Below are 21,672 nucleotides of genomic sequence, written 5' to 3' on the forward strand. Positions count from 1 at the left end.
TCGCTAGCAAATAATTGCGAAAATGTTTCAGAGTTCGCCTAATGTGAATCATTCTGAGTTTAGAGGCTAGCTTACTCGCTGAAATATTTCAACGTTATTCGCTGCTGACGCCGAAGAAAAACACAAGTCCACTTGTTAGGACTTGTAAATTTTTCAGACACTACCGAAACGCGATCTAATCTGCGATCATATGTACGTTAGTGCTCCAGTTCACCTGGGCACACCATCACCTAAGGCTGCCGAATGACGAATGACCAAGATCAAAGCGCCCGCCAGTTATTTGGTGGTGATAAGGCCTATGATGAATACACCAAGCAGATTTAGAAGGATGTAGGTTGCAGTAGTTACTTGGAGATGAAGGAACTTGCACAGGATAGAGTAGCAAGGAGAGCTGCATCAAACCAGTCTCTGGACTCAAGACCACAACAACAATTGGTTCCCATGGGACCAAACTGCTGAGATCAACGGTCCCTAGGCCTACACACTACTTAATCTAACGTGAACTAACTTTCGCGAAGGTCAACACAGACATACCCATGCCCGAGGGAGGACTCGAGCCACCGACGGGGACAGCATCGCGAACCGTGGTAAAGCGCCTTAGACCGCGCGGCGCCATTATCTAAGCACCGCATTGTCACTAGTCAGATCAAAACCCTTCCATCTTCTAGTACATATAAACTCTTATTTTTATGCTACACACGTCCACGATAAATCAGTTTGCATAAAAATTTATTCAGCATCCCACTGCTGTCCATGGTTTTCTGCTAAGACCATTAGTTTGTTCAGCAACTAGTATTTTGTTGGCGTAATCGCTATTTCAAGCGGATTTTTTGTTAATAAACAAAAACAAATAAACTAAATATATATTTCCATACAGATCTAAGGCTAATCTGTTATGGTGCCGCTACTTTCATTGTTTGATCAATCATTTTACGGAAAATTCACGTTTAACGTACAGAATGCATATTCTGGCATTAATTTAAATTTACTGGTAAATTACTCAATCTTAGATCCACAGAAAATACTGCCTAATTTGGAGGTTCTACGGGCGAAAAGCACACGCGGACACTCTTCCTCGTTGAATCGTCGTCATTATCAGGGCCAGAGACGGTGTTACACGCAATTAGCATGATCTCCTCTCGGTGTTGGGGAGGGAGGGGGAGGATTAACAGTTTTTTTTACTCTGCATTCTTAATCTGACGCTGATAGTGAGATTGCAATATTAATTTATCGTTTGCCATAAACCGAACCTCAGTATCGACTCTTTCAGTTCTGATGTGATTTTTCTTTGCCGACAAACGGAACATTTAGTGTACAAGACTGGGAAAGAAGGGGTTGTATGTCTACAGTTTATAAGAGGGGCATTAAATAAGTAATGCAACACATTTTTTTCTCAGAACAGGTTCGTTTATTTCAGGATTCTGGTACACCATATTATTCCCCACTCTTTTGCCTGCGAAAACCTGTTTCTCAATATAATCTCTTACCAATGCGACGGCCTTACTGACAGGGAGTATTTGCCCATATGGTACCAGTCTACTGGTCGACGTCGGAGCCAACGTTTCGCTCCATCAATAAACTCCCCATCAAATGCGTACTGCTTTCCGCGGAATGAATTCTTCATTGAGCCAAAGAGATGGAAGTCGGAAGGCGCGAGATCTCGTCTGTAGGGCGGATGAGGAAGAATGGTCCAGTGAAGTTTCGTGAGCTCCTCTCAGGTGCACAGACCTGTCTGAGGCCTTGTGTTGTCATGAGAAGAAGAGGTACGTTTGCATTTTTGTGGCGAAAAGCACGCTGAAGTTGTTTCTTCAATTTCGTGTGGGTAGAACAGTACACTTCGCAGTTGATCGTTACACCATGCGGGAGGATATCAAAGAGAATAACCCCTTCAGAGTGTCAGAAGACATTCGCTATGACTTTACCAGCTGAAGATGCGGTTTTGAACTTTTGGACCTTGTGTATTTAACTGTTTCCTCAACGTAGAACTGTCATTTAAAACATATACTGAAAGAAATTTGAACTATTGTATTTCTGAGATTTTACTCGAATTGTCATGCTTCCAGTTTGTGGACTAGTCTTTGTAACATAAATTTTGTATTTGTAATTATATTGCCAACAGTTGTTACTATTTTGTATTGTTGTCCAGACCTTCGTCACGCTTGAGAATTGACTGTTAGTTAGCTGTTGTTAAACGAGTGGACTGCACAGGATTATTTGTGTGAAGAGCTAGAGGTTTTCAGAGTTACAAGAGCTGGACATTTTTAAAACACCATGGGTTATGTTATTATGTAACTAACTCCCAGCACTGGCATGTTCTCCAATGGTTTTAGATGTTTATCGATTGTTTATTTCGAAGGCTTATTTTATTTTCCCGTGACGTCTCTCTCTGATTTTCGACCCTCGTTTGGGGCTCATGACAGATTCAGCCGAAAGCAACATTTTGTTTATCTTCTCTCTCCAGGCGCAGTATGTCGCTATAAACCACTTTCTATAAGGGAAATTGAAGACATTGTAAATGACCCCAATTTAATGTCTTTTTCTGATGACGATGGTGAGGTGAATGAAACCAGTGAAATTGTCAGACTGCCTCCAGACTGCGTAGATGAAACGTCTGACTGCGATGGTAACGACGAAAATACGCTGTAAGATATTCTTCCAGCTGATGCCTCAGGTACTCTGGAGGATCATGCTAATGAAAAAATAGAGGATCAAGAAAGTGCAGATCATTGCACGAAGAAATGGAAGCTAATATCACTTCAAATTGAAAAATCGAGGCCGGCCGGTGTGGCCGAGCGGTTCTAGGCGCTTCAGTCGGGAACAGCGCGACCGCTACGGTCGCAGGTTCGAATCCTGCCTCGGGCATGGATGTGTGTGATGTCCTTAGGTTAGTTAGGTTTAATTAGTTCTAAGTTCTATGCTACTGATGACCTCAGAAGTTAAATCGCATACTGCTCAGAGCCATTTGAACCATTTTTTTTGAACAATTGAGGATGCAACTTAAGGTGAAACCTATCACATCGAGTTGAATTTGAAAAGTGCTAATGCCATTTGGTAGCAGCACTCAAAGGAAAGTCTGCAATTGATTGCTTTGAAGAATTTTTTGGTGAACATGTACTGAACTTGACTGCCAGTGGAAGTGTCCAGTACGCTACACTAAACAATAATACAGCGCTGATCCGATGAATGCATAAAAATGTTCTTAGGTGTACCGCTCCGAACTGGTTAGCGTGTTCTCCCACTGGAGCAGTTACATTGGAATGGAGATTAAGACACTGTTATAAGGAGCGTACGCCAGTGTATGAGCAGCAACAGATATCTGGGAATCAAGCGCCACCTGCACTTCGACGATAACACGCATCTGAACAGAATACTAGCTGACGAAAGTGACAAACTTTCGAAAACTGTTTCCATGATGAACTTGATGAATAAGAATTGCATGTACTTTCAAGTTTTTTTCTGACAGCCTGAGTGTTCATGAGCAAATGGTTCGGTATTACAGCCACCATTATCTAAACCACTTCATTCGTGGTAAATCGGTGAGATTCGGATTTTAACAGTGGGTTGTCTACTGCTCCCGTCACCTACTGCCCCACGAATGAAAATATTCCACTGCTCCAATTCAGAAGCATGGTGGCAAGGGCATATCGTGGTCAATCATCCGTTGCTGGTGATCCATAAAGAGCAGGACATCCATCATACCCGAAAGCATTCACATGAAGTGCACCCATTTGAGCTAGCGACTTCTGGAACTGGACACGTGACTGAACGCACTACATTTGGGAAAGAAATAAAATGTGGAATTTGCAGGAAAATTGCAAGAAAGCAGTAATCTGTGTACAATGTGGGACTCCACATCGAATGTTTTGTTGTCTGGCACAAAGGCAAAAGAAAATGTAAAAAGCGAGTGGCTTGTGCCAGGATCCCCATTTGGGGATCGACTACAATATAATTTTTATTTCAAGGTTATTTCATTTTCTAATTTTAAATTCCTTTTCCCAGTATGTACGTTAATCAGGCAACCCAAAAATAAATGTAACTTGAAGAAAAAAATTGGCAGTTAATGGGCTAATGTGAGACATTGCTCTGGTTTCCTTTTATCTTGAGCTCTCACACAGTCGTTACTTTGATTCAGTGTTAAACAAATGTAACTTGACTTGGCGTTAAAAAGAGATTATCTTCCCGCTCAACTGAATACTTCCATCAATGAAGGTTGTATACATAACTTCATAATTTTTCAGTAAGTAAAAATAATTATTTTCATTTGGTACTATTTATTTATACGTTTTATTAGGTAAGATGAAGTTATACAGTCAGTATGTATTATAGAATAGCAACAAGTATTTAGCATATTTTACAACAGTAGGAAGGTGTCTTAATTTTTACGTAGCTTTCCATGAAAGAATGTTGCATATCTTGTAAGAATACATTGTGAAATAACGCTGCACATAAAAAAATATTAATTTCCTGTTACAGAGGCAGAAATAATGGACTGTATTGACAGAACATATTATCTGACATATTGCAATAATACAACATGTCTATTTAATTAACCTCCAAACTAAAAAAAAAAAAATTAATTCCATATAGCACGAGAAAGAATAACAAAAAAAAACTAATCTGGCGGAATTAGGTTTTCCTGGAAACATACTGAGTCTCAGCTTTATCTTCGATAAAATATTAATTTTCTGTTACAGTGACAAAAATAATGGACTGCATTGACAGAATACGTTATCTGACATACTGAAATGAAGTAATGAATTAAAATTTGTGCCTAGTCTGGAACTTGAACCCGGGACTCCTACTTACTATGCAGATGTGTTATGCACTACACCACCCTGGTATTGGGGCTAACAGGACTGCACGGATTAGTCTAGCCCAATGCCTTCCCTAACACAAACTTCAGGTCTCCACTCAGTCCATCTTGATTTTCCCCTTATTTAACCGTCGGTATTGCTGAAGCTCTCTGATACTGGAATAGCACCCCAGCTTTGTACATAATGCTGCAGTGCTATTTCAGTACCAGAGAGCCTGAGCGATATTGACGATTTAAGGAGGGGAAAATCTAGATGGACTGAGGAGTGAATGTGATATACAACGTTTTCTGAGGCAGGTCTTCAGCCCTTTTTTGTATCACTTTACTTATATAGAAGTCTAACATGTTCTATGAAATACTATTGTGTATTCGAACATTTTCCTTTTTATTTACTGCCGTTACACCTAGAGCTCCGTTTTCTCTATATTAACATATCTTGTATCTTTTCTTCCAGGATCTCTGTACGGTATAATGAACGCAGTCGGCACATGCACGGGTTTCATCATGCCGGCCATGGTCGGGTACATCTTAGAAGGAGGTGTAAGTATTAATAAAAAAAATAGTCTGCTGGAGGTTTCTTTTGGTATTACTGTTGCCCACACACACACACTATTAACTCTCACATGCATCTCCAATTGCAAACAGCGCACCAGTCTTCATCAGGCAGTCGTCACTACTTCGGGTATACGTCCACATCCCTGACAGGGAAAGTGCGAGGTTCACTCTCAAACTTTTCTTTCATTCATCGAATATACAAAGCGGATTATTTGTGTTGTGAACTCAAGAACGTCTTACACAGGCCTGTTCACGGAATTGCGGATGCTGACTTCTACTTACCAATATATTTATTCCTTAACGAAATTTGCCACAAATGAAACCAACAGCTCACTTCATGGAATCACTACTAGAAATGAGAGCAAAACCTCATAAAGATTTAAAGTCACTTACTTTAGTACAGAAAGAAACATAATGCATGATCAGACATTTTCAATGATGTGCATTCAGCTATAAAATTAAAGGAATAAACTAATCTTCACAAGTTGACAGGATATGAGATTACAAAATTGATTCAGATTTCCAAAGAACTTGGCAGTATAAGCCCACTTAATCAGTATGACGTTGCACCCACTCTGGCTTGGATGCACGCACTGCTCGGCTGGGAAGGAAGTCATAAAGCTCTTGCATCCACTCCTGTGTCAAAGAGGTCCACGACTGTTGTAACTGGTCCTTGATATCTTGGATACTCGAACTGAGACAGAAATCAAGTTGGAGCTATTCCCACACATGTTCTGTTAGAGAAAGATCTGGGGATCTTGCTGGCCGCCTGAGTACCTCAGCATCACACAGATATGTGGACGAGCATTGTGTTGTTGAAAAGTGGCACCATGGTACTTCTGCATCAGAGGTTACACATGGGCATGAAGGATGTCCACGAGGTAGCGTTGTGCAGTCAGAGTACTCTCAATCACTGCCAGCCCTGACGTGAAGTCACAGCTGATGGCTCTGCACACCACGATGCCAGAATTAACACGGATGTGTCTTTCCATACATTGGAGTATGTGACCTCTGCCTAGGTCACCGTCATAATTGCTGACGATGGTCATCCATCGTGCAGAACCAGATCCATCGCTGACCACTGTGTGATGCCATCTATCAGCAGTCAGTCCTCGGCGTCCTTCCACGATACCACTACAGTTGCAATCGTTTGTGTTGTGGTGTTATCAGCAGACTACACGTGGGACGATGATTCTCTAGTCCAGGTGCTGCTAGTCTCTAACAGATGTTGTGGAATGGCGCAGAATGCCATAGGGAGTCCGTTACACTTGTTATCGAATGGCAGATGCAGATATGAAGGGGTCACGATGTGCCTGGTATACAGTTTGGCGATCCTTCCTTTTAGTGGTCAGACGTCGTCAACAAGAATCTTGAGAACGAGTACTCTTGTCCTCATGACCGCGTGCAGTGAAACGTCGGGCCAGTCCACATCTAATGGCCCCACAAATCTGGACAGTACACACTTCGACCAGACGGCCAAACGGAGACCCACAATGAGGTCCGTTTCACTCTCTGTCAGGTGCTGATGACGCTGACTCAGACGAGTATGCAGCATCCCCATATACTGCACAGTGATCACTCATCTTTTGTTGTTCACGCCCTTCATATACCCTACCAGGCCTGGTAACAACACCAATCACTAACATCACTAATGAACTTGTCTCAGAGAACTGCGTTTCTAATCATTTACATACCAGCCAATGGTGCGTACGTTACACTGACATCCGACGACGTCTTCTGGGTGATTCTCTCTTTTCATCAGACACCATATATTATTAACAATGTCATCAAGTAACGTGAGTGTTACGTAAAGTCTGACTTGTATTTTACCACTTGTATTTGACCACGAGCGGCACCTGTACGAAGTCTGGTATGTGTATAAGTGGCAGTCGTGGTGAGACTAGTGTTCTGTGTAGTTATGAGTGCGTTATGTCGGATCTCAATGAATTCTAACATGCACAAATCGTAGGTGCTCGCATTATGGGTGGTTGAGTAAACAAGGGAGTCAAAGTATTTGGTGTTTCGAGAGGCACCCTATCGAAGATGTACACCGTATGCAGGGTAAACAGAAATACATCATCCGGTAAATCACAAGTTGGAAGAAAATGTGTGTTGATTGATCGTGACGGACGGTTATTCAAGAGTGTACTGACAAAACATAAGAGGACGACAGCTACAAAAGTCACTGCAGAAGTGAATGTCGCACTCGCGAAACCTTTCAGCACAAAAACAACACGATGGAAGCTTCATAAGCAGGGAATGAACAGCGAGCTGGAATTGAAAAACTAGTAAACAGTGGTGCAAACGCCTGATACAGGAAAACATGTTGCCGAAGCCATAAAAGCTGGATTATGGAGCAATGGAAGAAAGTTACTTGGTCGAATGAGTCTTGTTTCACACTGTTTTCAGCTTGTGTCTGAGTTTACGTCTGGCATATGCCATCCCAGGCTACGATGCAGGCTGCTTACTGTGAAGAGTGACGCATGGTGGAGATTTGTTGATTATTTTTGCAGGCATGTCGTGGTATACCACAGGCTCCTTGGTTACTCTTCAAGGATGCTTTACTGCCAAGGATTGTGTGACCATTCTGGCTGGTCAGGTTCATCCCGTGATAGAATGTTTGTTCATCAATGGTGGTGCTATGTTCCAAGACGGCAGGACCCCTCTTCTCACAGTTCGCATAGTTCAGAACTGGTTTTGTGAGCAGAAGGAGGAATTATCGTATGTCCCCTGCCCCCCACAATCACCAGATTTCAGTAACATTCAGCCCTTGTGGTCGACTTCGGATGGAAGGGTGTGTGACCGCTATCCACCTCCTTCATTGTTATTTCTACTTCTACATTTACATTTACATCTAAATCCACATCTACATGGATACTCTGCAAATCACATTTAAGTGCCTGGCAGAGGGTTCATAGAACCACCTTCACAATTCTCTATTATTCCAATAACGTATAGCAAGCGCAAAAAAGACGAACACCTATATCTTTCCGTACGAGCTCTGATTTCCCTTATTTCATCGTGGTGATCGTTTCTCCCTATGTAGGTCGGTGGCAACAAAAGATTTTCGCATTCTGAGGAGAAAGTTGATGATTGGAATTTCGTGAGAAGATACCGTCGCAATGAAAAACGCCTTTCTTTTAATGCTGTCCAGTCCTAATCCTGTATCATTTCCGTGACACTCTTTCCCATATTTCGCGATAATACAAAACGTGCTGCCCTTCTTTGACCTTTTTCGATGTACTCCGTCAGTCCTGTCCGGTAAGGATCCCATATCCCGCAGCAGTATTCTAAAGGAACACGGACAAGCGTAGTGTAGGCAGTCTCCTTAGTAGATCTGTTACATTTTCTAAGTGTCCTCCGAATAAAACGCAGTCTTTGGTTAGCCTTCCCCACAACATTCTCTGTGTGTTTCTTTCAATTTAAGTTGTTCGTAATTGTAATCCCTAGGTATTTAGTTGAATTTACGGCTTTTAGATTAGACTGATTTATCGTGTAACCAAAGTTTAACGAACTCCTTTTAGCACTCATGTGGATGATCTCACATTTTTCGTTACTTAGGGTCAATTGCCAATTTTCGCACCATTCACATATTTTTTCTAAATTTTTTTTGTCTTCTAATGACTTTATTAGTCGATAAACGACAGCGTCATCTGCAAACAACCTAAGACGGCTGCTCAGATTGTCTCCCAAATAGTTTATATAGATGAGGAACAGCTAAGGGCCTATAACACTACCTTGGGGAACGTCAGAATTCACTTCTGTTTTACTCGATGACTTTTCGTCAATTACTACGAACTGTGACCTCTCTGACAGGAAATCACAAATCCAGTCACATAACCGAGACGATATTCTATAAGCACGCAATTTCACTACAAGCCGCTTGTGTGGTACAGTGTCCAAAGCCTTCCGGAAATCCAGAAATACACTATTTTGCAGAATAATGGTATAAGGCTCCTCTGAAAACCATACAGGACCTCTGTATATCCATTCCGAGAAAAGCGTAAGCTTTTTAGAATACCGACGGCTTTCCTACGCCTTATTAGGCACGGCAACGTATTGTGTTTCTGGTGTTTCGATATTTTTATCCACACCTTGTCCTGTGGATCACTGTGTGGCTCACTAGTAAAATTCCGGGAGCGGTAATTTGTAGAAGAGTCGATCGACCTAACGCTTTCTGCTACACATTTTGCGGGAAGACCACGAAGGTAAGCTTAGAGAGATTGCAGTTTGCAAGCAGGCTTCCACCGAGTCGTTCTTCCCCTACTCAGCTCGCATCTGGAGGAAGTGATCGTCGTGTCTTGGGCCTCCTTGGCTCAGGCCGCGGTATACACACTGAGCTGGTAGTGCGTTGCAGTTCGCCTGTTCTCGGCTGCATCCAATCCCGCTCAGGTATATTTGACGTTATTCAAGATTATTATACGAGGGTTGGAACTTTAATAGTGGCAATTCTTTACAGCTCGTACAAAATAGATGCGTGTTTTAAAGTATTATTGACCTTCAAAGTAGTCACCAGCATTGAGTATAACCCATTGCCAGCGATGTGGAAGTCGTAGGATACTCTTAGCAATGCCAATTGTGTTGACAAAAAATGGTTCAAATGGCTCTGAGCACTATGGGACTCAACATCTTAGGTCATAAGTCCCCTAGAACTTAGAACCACTCAAACCTAACTAACCTAAGGACATCACACACACCCATGCCCGAGGCAGGATTCGAACCGTAGCAGCCCCGCGGTTCCGGACTGCAGCGCCAGAACCGCACGGCCACCGCGGCCGGCAATTGTGTTGACAGTGCGAGCGGCGTGGTCTATTGCCCGACGAATTTGTAGCAGTTCTGAAGCGAATGGCATGAAGTGTTTCCTTCAGTTTGGAAATCGAGTTGAACTCACGAGGGCTTAAGTCAGGGGACTGCAGTAAGTGGTATAGCACTTAGCAGCCCCATCAGTCAAACAAATCTGTAACAGCTTGCACTGTACGTGCTTGAGCATAGTCCAGCAAAATGATGGTCAGGTCCTACAGAAAGAGTCATCACTTCTGTCTCTAAGCTGGTCGTAGGTTGTGTTCCAAAAATGAGCAACGTAGAGGCACAGGCGATGACACTTTCTGTAGGACCTGACCATCATTTTGCAGGACAATGCTCAAGCACGTACAGTGTTAGCTGTTACTGATATGTTTGGGGCTGCTAAGTGCTATACCAGCTACTGCACTCCCCTGACTTAAGCCCTCGTGAATTCAACTCTATTTCTAAACTGAACGAAGCACTTCACGGCATTCGAATCAGAACTGCTACAAATTCGTCGGGCAATAGACCGCGCCGCTCGAACTGTCAACACAACTGGCACTGCTAAGAGTATCCTACGACATCCACATCGCTGGCAGTGGGTTATACACAATGCTGGTGACTACTTTGAAGGTCAATAATACTTTGAAACACGTATCTATTTTGTAAAAGCTTTAAATAAATAGTTGCCACTATTAAAGTTCCAACCCTCGTATTTGTATAGAACATGGGAAAGGTAATCGTTTATTCAACAAGCTGCAATAGTCCACTGTTACAAACTTGCATTGTAACCACTAATTTATACAAGGTGTAGAATATCCTGTCACTGTTTTACACTACCAACTTAGCCGTTTCTGTAAACATTACCTCACAGTTTTGTGAATTTTAACAGCGTGAAATTAACAGTTCTGTCTTTTTGTTTTTCTGGCGTTCTTCCTACGAGGCCACTATGCTTGTAAGGGCTCAGTTTAGATCGAACAGGAAGCGAAGTTTTTGGATAACGCATTCAAAAGTCATTTTATTACACTCACAGGAAAGTTTAACTTACTGATGATTGAGGAAAGCGTATAGCATATGAGGGGAAGAGGGCACTACATATCGTGCGTCCCACATGCGCTGTAGGTCAGGTGGTTTCTGGAAGCCAGTCTGACGTTTCCTGGCTTGACAGACCAGACGTGTCTTATATTATTCTTAAACTAACCTGTTATGGCATGGTTCATGCAAAACGCAAGAAGGTGCCCAGGTATCAATGAACAACAGAAGTTTATTTCTATAAGAAAACAGACATGAAAACATGAACAGAAAACAGATCTCTCAGTTAAAGGAATGTAACGGATTACACACAGTTCCAGAAAGTTGAGAGAGAAGGCAAACAATCCCCCGCAATAGTTTTCACTGCTGCGGGTCGCCGTCGGTGGTTGCGCTAGCGCAGTCTAGGTCCTGATGCGCGGTACTGGAGACTCGCCCTATGGCATTCGGATTTGCACTCAGTTTCGCGGTCGGCATCCGGCTGGTGGAAGGCAGCAGGCTGCGGTCGTATAAAGGCTGCCGGGGTAGAGATACCATGAAGTTTGGTCGGACTCACGTGGCGCGCGGAGGCGGGCTAGTGCCGGCTGTGACTGGTGATCGTGGGGCGGGGCCCTCGTTACTGCAGCGGATGTCACGGGGAAGTCGAGCTGCGTCGGCTGCAGGCGTCTGGCGGGACGGCAACCCGCAGCACGGTACTGTGTGGCGTGTGGCCGGGTCCTAAGGCACCAACCATACGCTCCAATCCGTCGCCGCTACACTGTTGTGGTACCTTGTAGTAAACATCAGTCGTTTGTATCCTCTATAATTCTCATTCTGATGCATAAGGTTATGTCGATCGCTGACCATGTTTGCAGTCCAGTAGTGGTGTTTTGTAGCTCGAGAAGAGCAGCAGAGTTATGGAATTACCAAGGCCGATCGTGGAGAACGATGGCGGTGCCCGAGCGATGTAGTATAAGATAAAAGCAAAAATTATTGTTCTTTATTGCTGCGCTCATCTGTTAATTGCTACAACCGATTTTCGTACTATTGTTATATCAAAGTCCCATGCAAATGTTTTCAAAAATCATTCTTATAAAGATAACTTTTGACAGCTATTCACCTGAATTTAAAGTTTGTTACTAATTTCTCCTATCCATAGTCATGCCGATTATCGTAAAGAAAACCAGTTATTTTTCATACATAACAAAATCTACTGGCCAGCATTGCACTAGACTGTGCCAGAAAAATTTCTTATAGGGACAGATATATACGCGTTATCCGGCGACATCATTGAGGTAAGAATTTTCAGTTTATTCAGAACGATTTCTCAGGGACATGACGCAGCACTGCTGACGTCCAGATTTACCAGTTTAGATTCACAGTCAGTTAATCATTAAAAGGTTACATTACGAGATTTATTTTGAAAGGTTATATATGAGTCACACTTTTGTTGGGAGGTTAGTAATTTTTTTATTGGAAGGTTACGGAATTTATGTGTTGGGAGGTTACACTTGGCGACAGCCGGCCAGGATCGTACTTTTTGTGGATTTCTGAGAAGTAGTCAGTTATATATCTGCTCTTATTTATCGAATGTTAAATGTAGTTTGCGTCTGTCTCAACGCATTTACTAACTTGTCACTCCTTCTTTCACAGATCTTTGACAATTTTATGCTCTTTGTTGTTATCGTATTTGTTCCATTTTTGCTTTGTCTTTGTTTCATTTTGTGCCTACCTTTGACTTGTGAAAATTCCGCTGGACATTATATCGTAATTGAGTAGTGTATTTTCAAATGATTTTCTGACTTAACTCTCACGTCAAGTGTACCGTAATTTACCATGCATCATAATTTACTGCCACATCTACGTACCCTCTCGCCAGGCTCGTCAATTAACGTCTAACCCTGGGAGATAACTTCTTCCTCTTGCCCTTCTTGTCCTCCTCCTCCTCTCCCTAGTTCTCCTCCTCTTCCTCTCCCTAGTTCTCCTCCTCTTCCTCCTCCTCAGCCCTGTGATTGGTCGACATAATGGTGTTCTAAAAGCCACTTCCACTACGCCGGTAATTTTATTGGAAATAACGGATGGCATCCTCTATGTCATCTGAGAAGAATTTTCCTGTTTTCCCACCTCGTTTGGGTGGTTCCTGTAGTTCCCCTGCGTTTAGAGCCGTGCACCAACATGATTAACGTATTAAATGTCCAGTGTTATCAATGCATCTCTTATCAATTTGTGGTATTAAAGCAAGTTCATCGTGAGCATCTCTTAGCATCTGTGTATAGGTTCCGCTATTTTTCCAGGGTGTGCAGAGTACAAGGTGCCAATACCATGTTGAATGCCTCTAGCGCCAATTTAGTAAACATGAAACAAGATGGATAACTGAAAAGTAATGCTTCTACCTTCGTAACTCTTCAACAGTTGGCAGCACTGGTATGCGGCAGGTACTGGCTTGTTCCGTAGCCTCTTCTCTACAGCTCCAGTTGGCGGGAAGCCTTAGCATTGAACGGTTGTGTTGTTACAGTGTAAAGTATGGAACCCTGCGCAGACGGTCGGTCAATGCGATTTAAGCAATGTGCAGTCATTGAATTCTTGACAGCAGAAGGTGTCACCCCAAAGGAGATTCATCAGAGAATGAAATCATTTTATGGTGATTGTGGTGCTGTGAGTACTGTGCGTTGTTGGGCGAGTAAGTTTAAAGACGTTGAGGCAGGAACATCTGACCTGCGTGACAAAGAAAGAGTTGGACGTCCTGTGACAACAAGCACGGCATCCTCCATGCAGTCCAAATTTAACACCATCTGACTTCCATCTGTTCCCGATAGTGAAAGACGATCTGCGGGGACATCATTATCTTTCTGATGAAGACGTTGAGAGGACTGTGAGACTGTGGTTGCGGAAACAGAGTGTCGGCTTCAGAAAACTAGTTCATCGTCGGCAGAAATGTATCCAACTGCCTTGTGGTTATGTGGAGAAGTGAATATTGGTAATTGAAGATGAGCGTTTGATTTATTAAAATATTCCCATCCAAACCCAATTAACGAAGGTGGAGGCATTACTTTTCATTCAACCCTCTTACATAAATACACGGTACGCAGAGATTTCACGAGGCAGTTGCGCGCAGTGTGGAAATCGGGACTCTCTCCTTCCTTTCTCGGTCATATAGAAGTTATGAACAGTTCTGTCACCACAAAGATTAGAATTAGCTCTGAAGGAATGAAGAAAGATTAGGGTTTAACGTCTCGTCGATATGTGGTCGTTAGAGACGAAGCGCTACAACTGGTTGGGGAAGAGAATGATAAGCGACATACTCAAAGAAACCATCCCTGCATTCACGTTTAGCGATTTTGGGAACCTACGGAAACCCCACGTCTGAATGAGAATTGAAATGGCATCCTCCCCAAATGCGTGTTGTAGGTGGGTAGGTGTGTGTGGATGGGCGTATAAAGAAGCGTAGACTACTCTCAAAGCAAGTGACAAATAAGCCCTAATAGTTTAATGACATGTTGAATGTACATTTATAACGCCCAAGAGAAGAAACTGACTCGCGAGTTAAATAGAAAATACGATTAATTTTTCACTCTGCAGCGGAGTGAAACTTTCTGGCAGATTAAAACTGCGTGCTGGACCGAGACTCGAACTCGCGACCTTTGCCTTCGCTGGAAAGTGCTTTACCGAATGAGTTAACTTTCTTGTTTAGTTATTTAAAACATTTAATTATATTTTAGGATAGAGATACAGCTAGTGGGTCATAGAACTTTTACAGACAAAATAAAACCGTGCACCCATATGCTTTTAGTATAATCAGGACCTCAAAAGATGTACCACAAGGTCTATTATCAAATATTCAGGCCCTGCACAAAATATCAGTTTGGTCATGAAACTAATAAATATGTTTTAAGAAAACTAACTGAAGGCATATCTTAATTCTTGGAATGTCCTTGCCATTATCTGTAATTACGTTTAAACAATGTGGCATCCTTATGCTGTCATAATAAAATATGGACTGCAGAACATCTAAAACTGCCCAAGCATGACTCACGACCCGTCAGCGCAGCTTTACTCTCGCCGTTTCCTCATCTCCTACGTTCCAAACTTCACTCAGTCTAAGTCGATAGAGCATTTACCCACGAAAGGCAAAGGTCTTGAGTTCGAGTCCCAGTACGGCACACAGAGTGCATCTGTCAGGAAGTTTCAACTTAGAAAATAGTCACTCATCACACACATAAATTACTCTCAACGAAGAGAAATGGAGGTCTACATCTGTAATACCTGTAGGCAGCATATGAGGGTACTGGTTCGACAGTGCAACAGGTTACTTTAAACATGTGTTGGCCTTCTGCTTGTAGAGCCCAGTTGTGCAATGAGACAGTTTCCTTGTTCGTACGCACATAAATTCACAACGCTGAAAACAATTAGTAGAAAAATCATGTATAAATCTTGACTGCCTTCGTACATAACATTGTACTAGGCAACGCAGGATAATGGCCCTTAGCAGTCTTCAGCAATCCAGTACATAACGGCTTCCCTTTTCTTAGCACCTGAAACAATATTTGCACGGAGATAATTCTTATTTCTCAGCTGCGGCTCATAGCCTAATGTCTGCTTATCTAATTGACTTTGACACAGGTCGTTCATTTGCATAAGACAACACAATAGCGGCCAGGCAGCATGGCACTTTTAAGTAGATTAAAGATAAGGAGTGGTGCCGTTCTCGGTGGAATAAAATCTTGAGAAGTTAATTTAACAAACAATTAACTATGAATGAACACAAAAATAAACTTTATGCTTCCGTGGGAATATTTCATCCCAAAACTTAAAGATTTAATTTTACAAAGCGAAGCAACATTGTCTGAAACACGTGATGCTGATTCGTTGCAAAACTAATCTCTAAAGTTCAAGGCAGGTGAACATCTTGGAATCTCTAGTAGCTCTAAGTGAAATAAAGCAGTGTATGATGCAATAACCAGCTTCCAAACAGTTCACTATAGCAACATATGAGCGCCCATTACTTCGCGGAGGCACGCTATCTGATATCTACTCGCGGATTAAGACAAGTGGACATTCTCTAACTAGCCTCGCTACGCAAACTAATCTTCGTCACAGTAAATATGGTGAGTCGGTCACACCCGAATCTTTATGCATTGTAATGTCTACTCAACCACACGAACGCAGCTTCCTTCTCAACATCAGAAACACAGTACAAAGTGACTCTTCTTCTTCCGGTACTAAGTCCAAATAGCAAGTTATCAAGAATAGTGGCATACTACTTTCAAACAAGAGAGACCACATATACCAACACCCGCGAACTGGAAATATTGGCCGAGAGCAAACGGACTCGTGAAAGACCGAAATTTGTCACAGTGGTCAAACAAAGAGGTTACTGAAGAGCTTGTACTCCGATGGATCTAAACTAGCTAAAAAAACAAAGAAGGAAGGGAGATTACAGTTAAAGTCTCAACAACAGCGCAGTCATTAGAGATGAAGCACAAGCTCAGTAACGAAAGAATGGGGAAAGAAATCGACCAAGCTCTTTTCAAAGGAACCATCTCGGAAATTGCCTGGAGTGATTTACGGAAATGAGGGAAAATCTTAATCTTGGATAGTCAGACACTGATATGAACCGTTGATTCCAGAATGCGAGTCCGTTGTGCAGACCACTGTGCTACCTCGCTCGATGAAACCAGTTAGAGCGAATTGTCATTCAGTAATGCAAACATAAGCGTCACCATCCACAAACAGGCAAAATATACTGTGAGTAAATGAAACTCCTAAGTGAAATGAAATTATCATATGGTATTGATAGCCGGAAGTTCGGCCGCCGAGTTGCAAGTCTTTTCAGCTGACGCCACACTGTGCCACTAGCGTGTCGATGATGATGAGATGATGATGAGGACAACACAGCACCAACTCCCCGAGAGAAGAAAATCTCCGAACAGCCCGGAGATCGAACCCGGACCAACTGGGTCAGACGCGCTGCCCACTAAGCAAAGGGGACGGACAGTGCTAAGTAAACAGGCGCCTTTCAAGCTCAATAGTGGATACTCATGAAGTCTTCTTGGTTACTGCGTTGTGTCTGCTAGTGCTGAGCTCCCAATGAATTCGACTGGTATGGCCGTCATGGATAAAATCCCCCGCGTACAGAACCGTGGAATCTGCAGACAGAGATCATGCGATACTCAGTTCAGTCTCTTCGTCCATGTGATCCGGAGTGCCAATCTTCATGCTGTATTCTTTGACTTCAGGAGGGCAATCGACACTGTTTCGCAGAATCGTTTAGTGAACAAAATACCGGGTAGGTGAGTCCAAATTTGTGATCGGATTCACGGCTTCTTGCAGGTAGAACTCGATACATCACTTTTAGCGGAGCAAAATCGACAGAGATAAAAGTTGTTCTGGGACTACCCCAGGAAATTGAGATAGGACCATTATTATTTGTAAATACATCTTAATGATTTCGTGGATAACACTGTAAGATAACTAGCAGACGATACTATTGCCTACAGAACGGTTGCAACGCAAGGAGACTAACGGAGTACAGGAAGACCTGCAAAGCGCAAAGATTGGTGCAGCGACTGACGGCTGAACCAGAGTTTAAATACGAGGCGTATTCCGAAACTATGGTCCGTTCGGTTGCGGAATGGAAACCACAATGAAAAATCGATAAAGCTTTGCATAGGGGTGTCTCTAGTATGCCCATCGATCGCTTCACGCCTGTCTTTTCAGTTACGAGCGTACAGTGAGCACGTAAAGATGCCTAGAAATCAGCGTCTCCCGCCAAGTATGAGTATCTGAGAGACATTTTGCCTGATTTGGTGCAGCCCACACAACATAACAGTCATGCATTTCCTTCTTCATAACAGTTCTCGGCCGCACTCTGCAGGGGTAATGAGGTCACCCCTGCAGCGTTCCCGATGGGAAGTGTACGATCGCCCTGCATATAGCCCGGACTTTGCTCCTTCTGGTTTTCATCTCCGCTGACATGAACAGCTGGCTATGATATCGACGTTTTGGTACAGACAACGAACTACAGATCAGCGTAGAGAATCGGCGAAAAGTGCAGGCGGTTGCCTTCTATGACGAGGGTATTGGAAAATTGGTAAACACTAAGACAAATGTCTCAGACGGAGCGGCGACTATGTAGAGATGTTGCTGGAGGATGTAGCTAACTATTTCAAATAAAACACTTTTGATTTTCACTGTGGTTTCCATTTCGCGACCTTACTTTCGGAGTACCCCTTGTATATGTAATACGTTGCGCGTACGTAAAGAAACCGTCTATTTTTCGATTACTCTGCTGACGACAAATCACGGGAAACAGTAACTATCGTAAAATACCTAGAGGTAGGCATCTCGATCTTACTGAGTTGGAATGACCACGTAATATGTATAGCAGGAAAAGCAGAGTGCAGGCTGGGATTCACTGGAAGAATGTTAAAAAATGATGTAGATCATCCACAGAAGATGTGGCTTACAAACCACATGTTCGACCAATTCTAGAGCATTCTCGTCACATTCTGACATCTATAAGGTTGCGTTAAGCAAGAAATAGAGAAGGTCCAACGAAAAACGGCGCGTTTCGTCACAGGACCGTTTAGTCGGAGCGAGAGCGTTATGGAGATGCTCCAATGGCAAGACGCTACACGATAGGCATTGTGATTCACAGAGCAGGTTACTACTGAAATACACTGCCTGACTAAAAGATTAAAGTACTCAGAAGGGGAGGAGAAAACAAAATGAAGCTTCACGGGTTGAGACGGTAAGTGATGCTATTTTCATTGATTACAACATCGAGTCCAATTTACAGGAACTTGGCAGTATAGACCCACTTATAAGTGTGACGGTGAACCATTTTAGGTCTGGAAGCATTCACTGATTTGGCTGGGAAGCATACCATAAAGCCATTGTATCATCTCGCCGGCCGATGTGGCCGAGCGGTTCTAGGCGCTTCAGTTTGGAACTGTGCGACCGCTACGGTCGCAGGTTCGAATCCTGCCTCGGGCATGGATGTGTGTGATGTCCTTAGGTTAGTTAGGTGTAAGTAGTTCTAAGTCAAGGGGACTGATGACCTCAGATGTTAAGTCCCATAGCGCTCAGAGCCATTTGAACCATTGTATCATCTCCCCAGGCAAGCTGGCCGTAAACTGTTGTAAATGATCCTTAATGTCCTGGACGTCCTAGCCGGTCCCACAAATGTTCTGGTGGGAACAGGTTTGGCGTCTTTTCGGCCGTGGAAGTACCTCAGAAACATGCGGAGTTGTCATAGAGGCACTTGTCATGTCTGAGCAAGCATTGTCCTGCTGAGAAATGCCACCTTCATAGAGGTAACACATGAGAACGCAGGATGTCTGTCACGTACCACATTGTCAGTCACTACCAGCTGTGACCTGCAATCATACTGATTGCTTCCCACACCATGACACCAGCGGTAGCACAGCTGTGCCTCTCCAGAACAATGGAAGAACGAGACCTCTCTCAAAGTCTCTACCATAGCCACCAACGATTGTCATCCGGGGTAGTGTGGATCCGCGATTCATCGCTCAGCACAGTGTGGAGCTATTCTTCAGCAGTCCATGGCTGCCAGTGATGGTACAACAGTAAACGCAGCCGATTGTGTTGCGGTGTTAATGGCAGCCTATGAAGGGCACAGTAATTTTCAAGTTGGTCTGCTGCCGTTCTCTGACCAATAGATTGGATAACACAGAATGTTACAGGCAGTTGGTTACTGATAGTAAAATGTTAACTTTACTGCCGGAAATGTTACAGTTAATAAAATGTTCTGGGCTATTATCCCATGATCGAATGGATTTTACATTAAAACCCAACGTTTCGTCTCCACCTGCGGAATGCATTCTCAAGGGGGACGAAATATCCTAGACGGGTGAGGACGAAATGTTGGGTTTTAATGTGAAATTCATTCGGTCACAGCATAACAACCCGCAACATTTTATTGATAGTCCGTTAATTGTTCTCAGACGGCAGGACTGATGTGGTTGGGTACGATGTGCTTGGTGCAGACTATGGCGTTCCTCCGTTATGATTGTCAGTCGAGATCGATAGGAACCTTGATGACACGTATTCGTGCCCTCACCTTCCCATGAAGTCCAGTGTCAGGCAGCTGCCACATCTGAATACCCCATACGTTTAGATACTTCACGATTCGACGTGAGGCCGCTTTCAAACTATGTCAGGTGCTGATGATGTTGTCTTACACGAGTACGTAGCATTTCTGTGTCCTTTACTGCTCTCACTAAATATATGACATGGTTTACGGCCCTTATATATCACATCAAGCCTGGCAACAACCAATGGCTCTGAGCACTATGGGACTTAACATCTGAGGTCATCTGTCCCCTAGAACTTAGAACTACTTAAACCTAACTAACCTAAGGACACCACACACATCCATGCCCGAGGCAGGATTCGAACCTGCGACCGTGGCGGTCGCGCGGTTCCAGACTGAAGCGCCTAGAACCGCTCGGCCCTGGTAACAACACTAAACTAGAATAACGCTAATACAATTTGCCAGCCGGCCTACCAGCTTCCGAGAATTGCAACTCTTATCATTTACATACCCACTAATGGCGCCTATGTGTATGAATTATTTTGGCATCTGACCATGTCTTGTCGGTTCTTTCGTCAGTGAGTGTACGTGCAGTGCACATTTCAGGAACAGTTGCACAACGTATTATATTACATCCTTTCACACACATCTCACAAAATGACCACAACAAGGTAATCATGGAAATAAGAGTTCGTACGGAGCTTTACCAACAGCCACTCTTTGCACACACTACCCTCCCTAGGAAAGGGTGGTGGTACTAGCAGAATATTTTACCACACACTTTAAGATGGCTTTCGGAGTGTAAATATAGTTGTGAAATTGTGACTGTGAAGTCGTCGTTCTTTGTCACAGTTGACTTGACCAGAATCCAGAACAGTTCTGGGGCAACAGCACACCGAGGACGACAAACTGATTCCCACTTCCGCTGTACCAAATTCTGCATAACGATTCTAGAATTTTATCCTGTAACACTGAGTGTTTGATGTAACCACATGTACGTTTTATTTTGTTGCAGAATACCTTACAGCAGTGGCAAATCATCTTCTTCATCGGGTCTGGGCTGTACCTCGTGAGCGGTCTCGTGTTTATCTTCTTTGGCTCTGCTGAGACGCAGCCCTGGAACCTCAAGAAAAAGGAGGAAGCGACACCCTCTTGATACCTGCACCAAACACTGCACACTCTTTGCTGGACGCAGTGCCAGTACAAAGATGCTGCTGTACCAATAAAGTTTTTGAAGTACACTTTGTTGGTATTACTATCACATTACAATTTAGTTTACTAATTACTGTCCCGGGAAACTATTATTAGTTAGTTGGACCATAGACAAAAAAAATTAGAGCAGGTTCATGACAGCACCAAAAACGTCCCAGTACTGTGTGAAGTACAATCATCTACAAGAATATTACAATCATCTCTCCGCCATCGGTATGGCATTCTGCGGACACATGGAAAAGACCTG

At 43.2% G+C, this 21,672-nt stretch overlaps 1 protein-coding gene across 1 annotated transcript in view; it reads left to right on the plus strand.

Annotated features, from left to right (window-relative positions):
* The window catches only part of LOC126416223 (putative inorganic phosphate cotransporter), a 261,101-nt gene extending 239,647 nt beyond the window's left edge, over positions 1 to 21,454 (plus strand). Inside the window, exons 10-11 of the mRNA XM_050083826.1 lie at positions 5,268 to 5,353; positions 21,229 to 21,454. Of these exons, the coding sequence (XP_049939783.1) occupies positions 5,268 to 5,353; positions 21,229 to 21,369 (227 nt within the window). The 3' untranslated portion in view covers positions 21,370 to 21,454. The remainder of the gene's footprint in view (positions 1 to 5,267; positions 5,354 to 21,228) is intronic.
* The last annotated feature ends 218 nt before the right edge of the window (positions 21,455 to 21,672 follow it).

Source organism: Schistocerca serialis, chromosome 8 (assembly GCF_023864345.2).
Source record: "Schistocerca serialis cubense isolate TAMUIC-IGC-003099 chromosome 8, iqSchSeri2.2, whole genome shotgun sequence".
NCBI classification, from domain to species: domain Eukaryota; kingdom Metazoa; phylum Arthropoda; class Insecta; order Orthoptera; family Acrididae; genus Schistocerca; species Schistocerca serialis.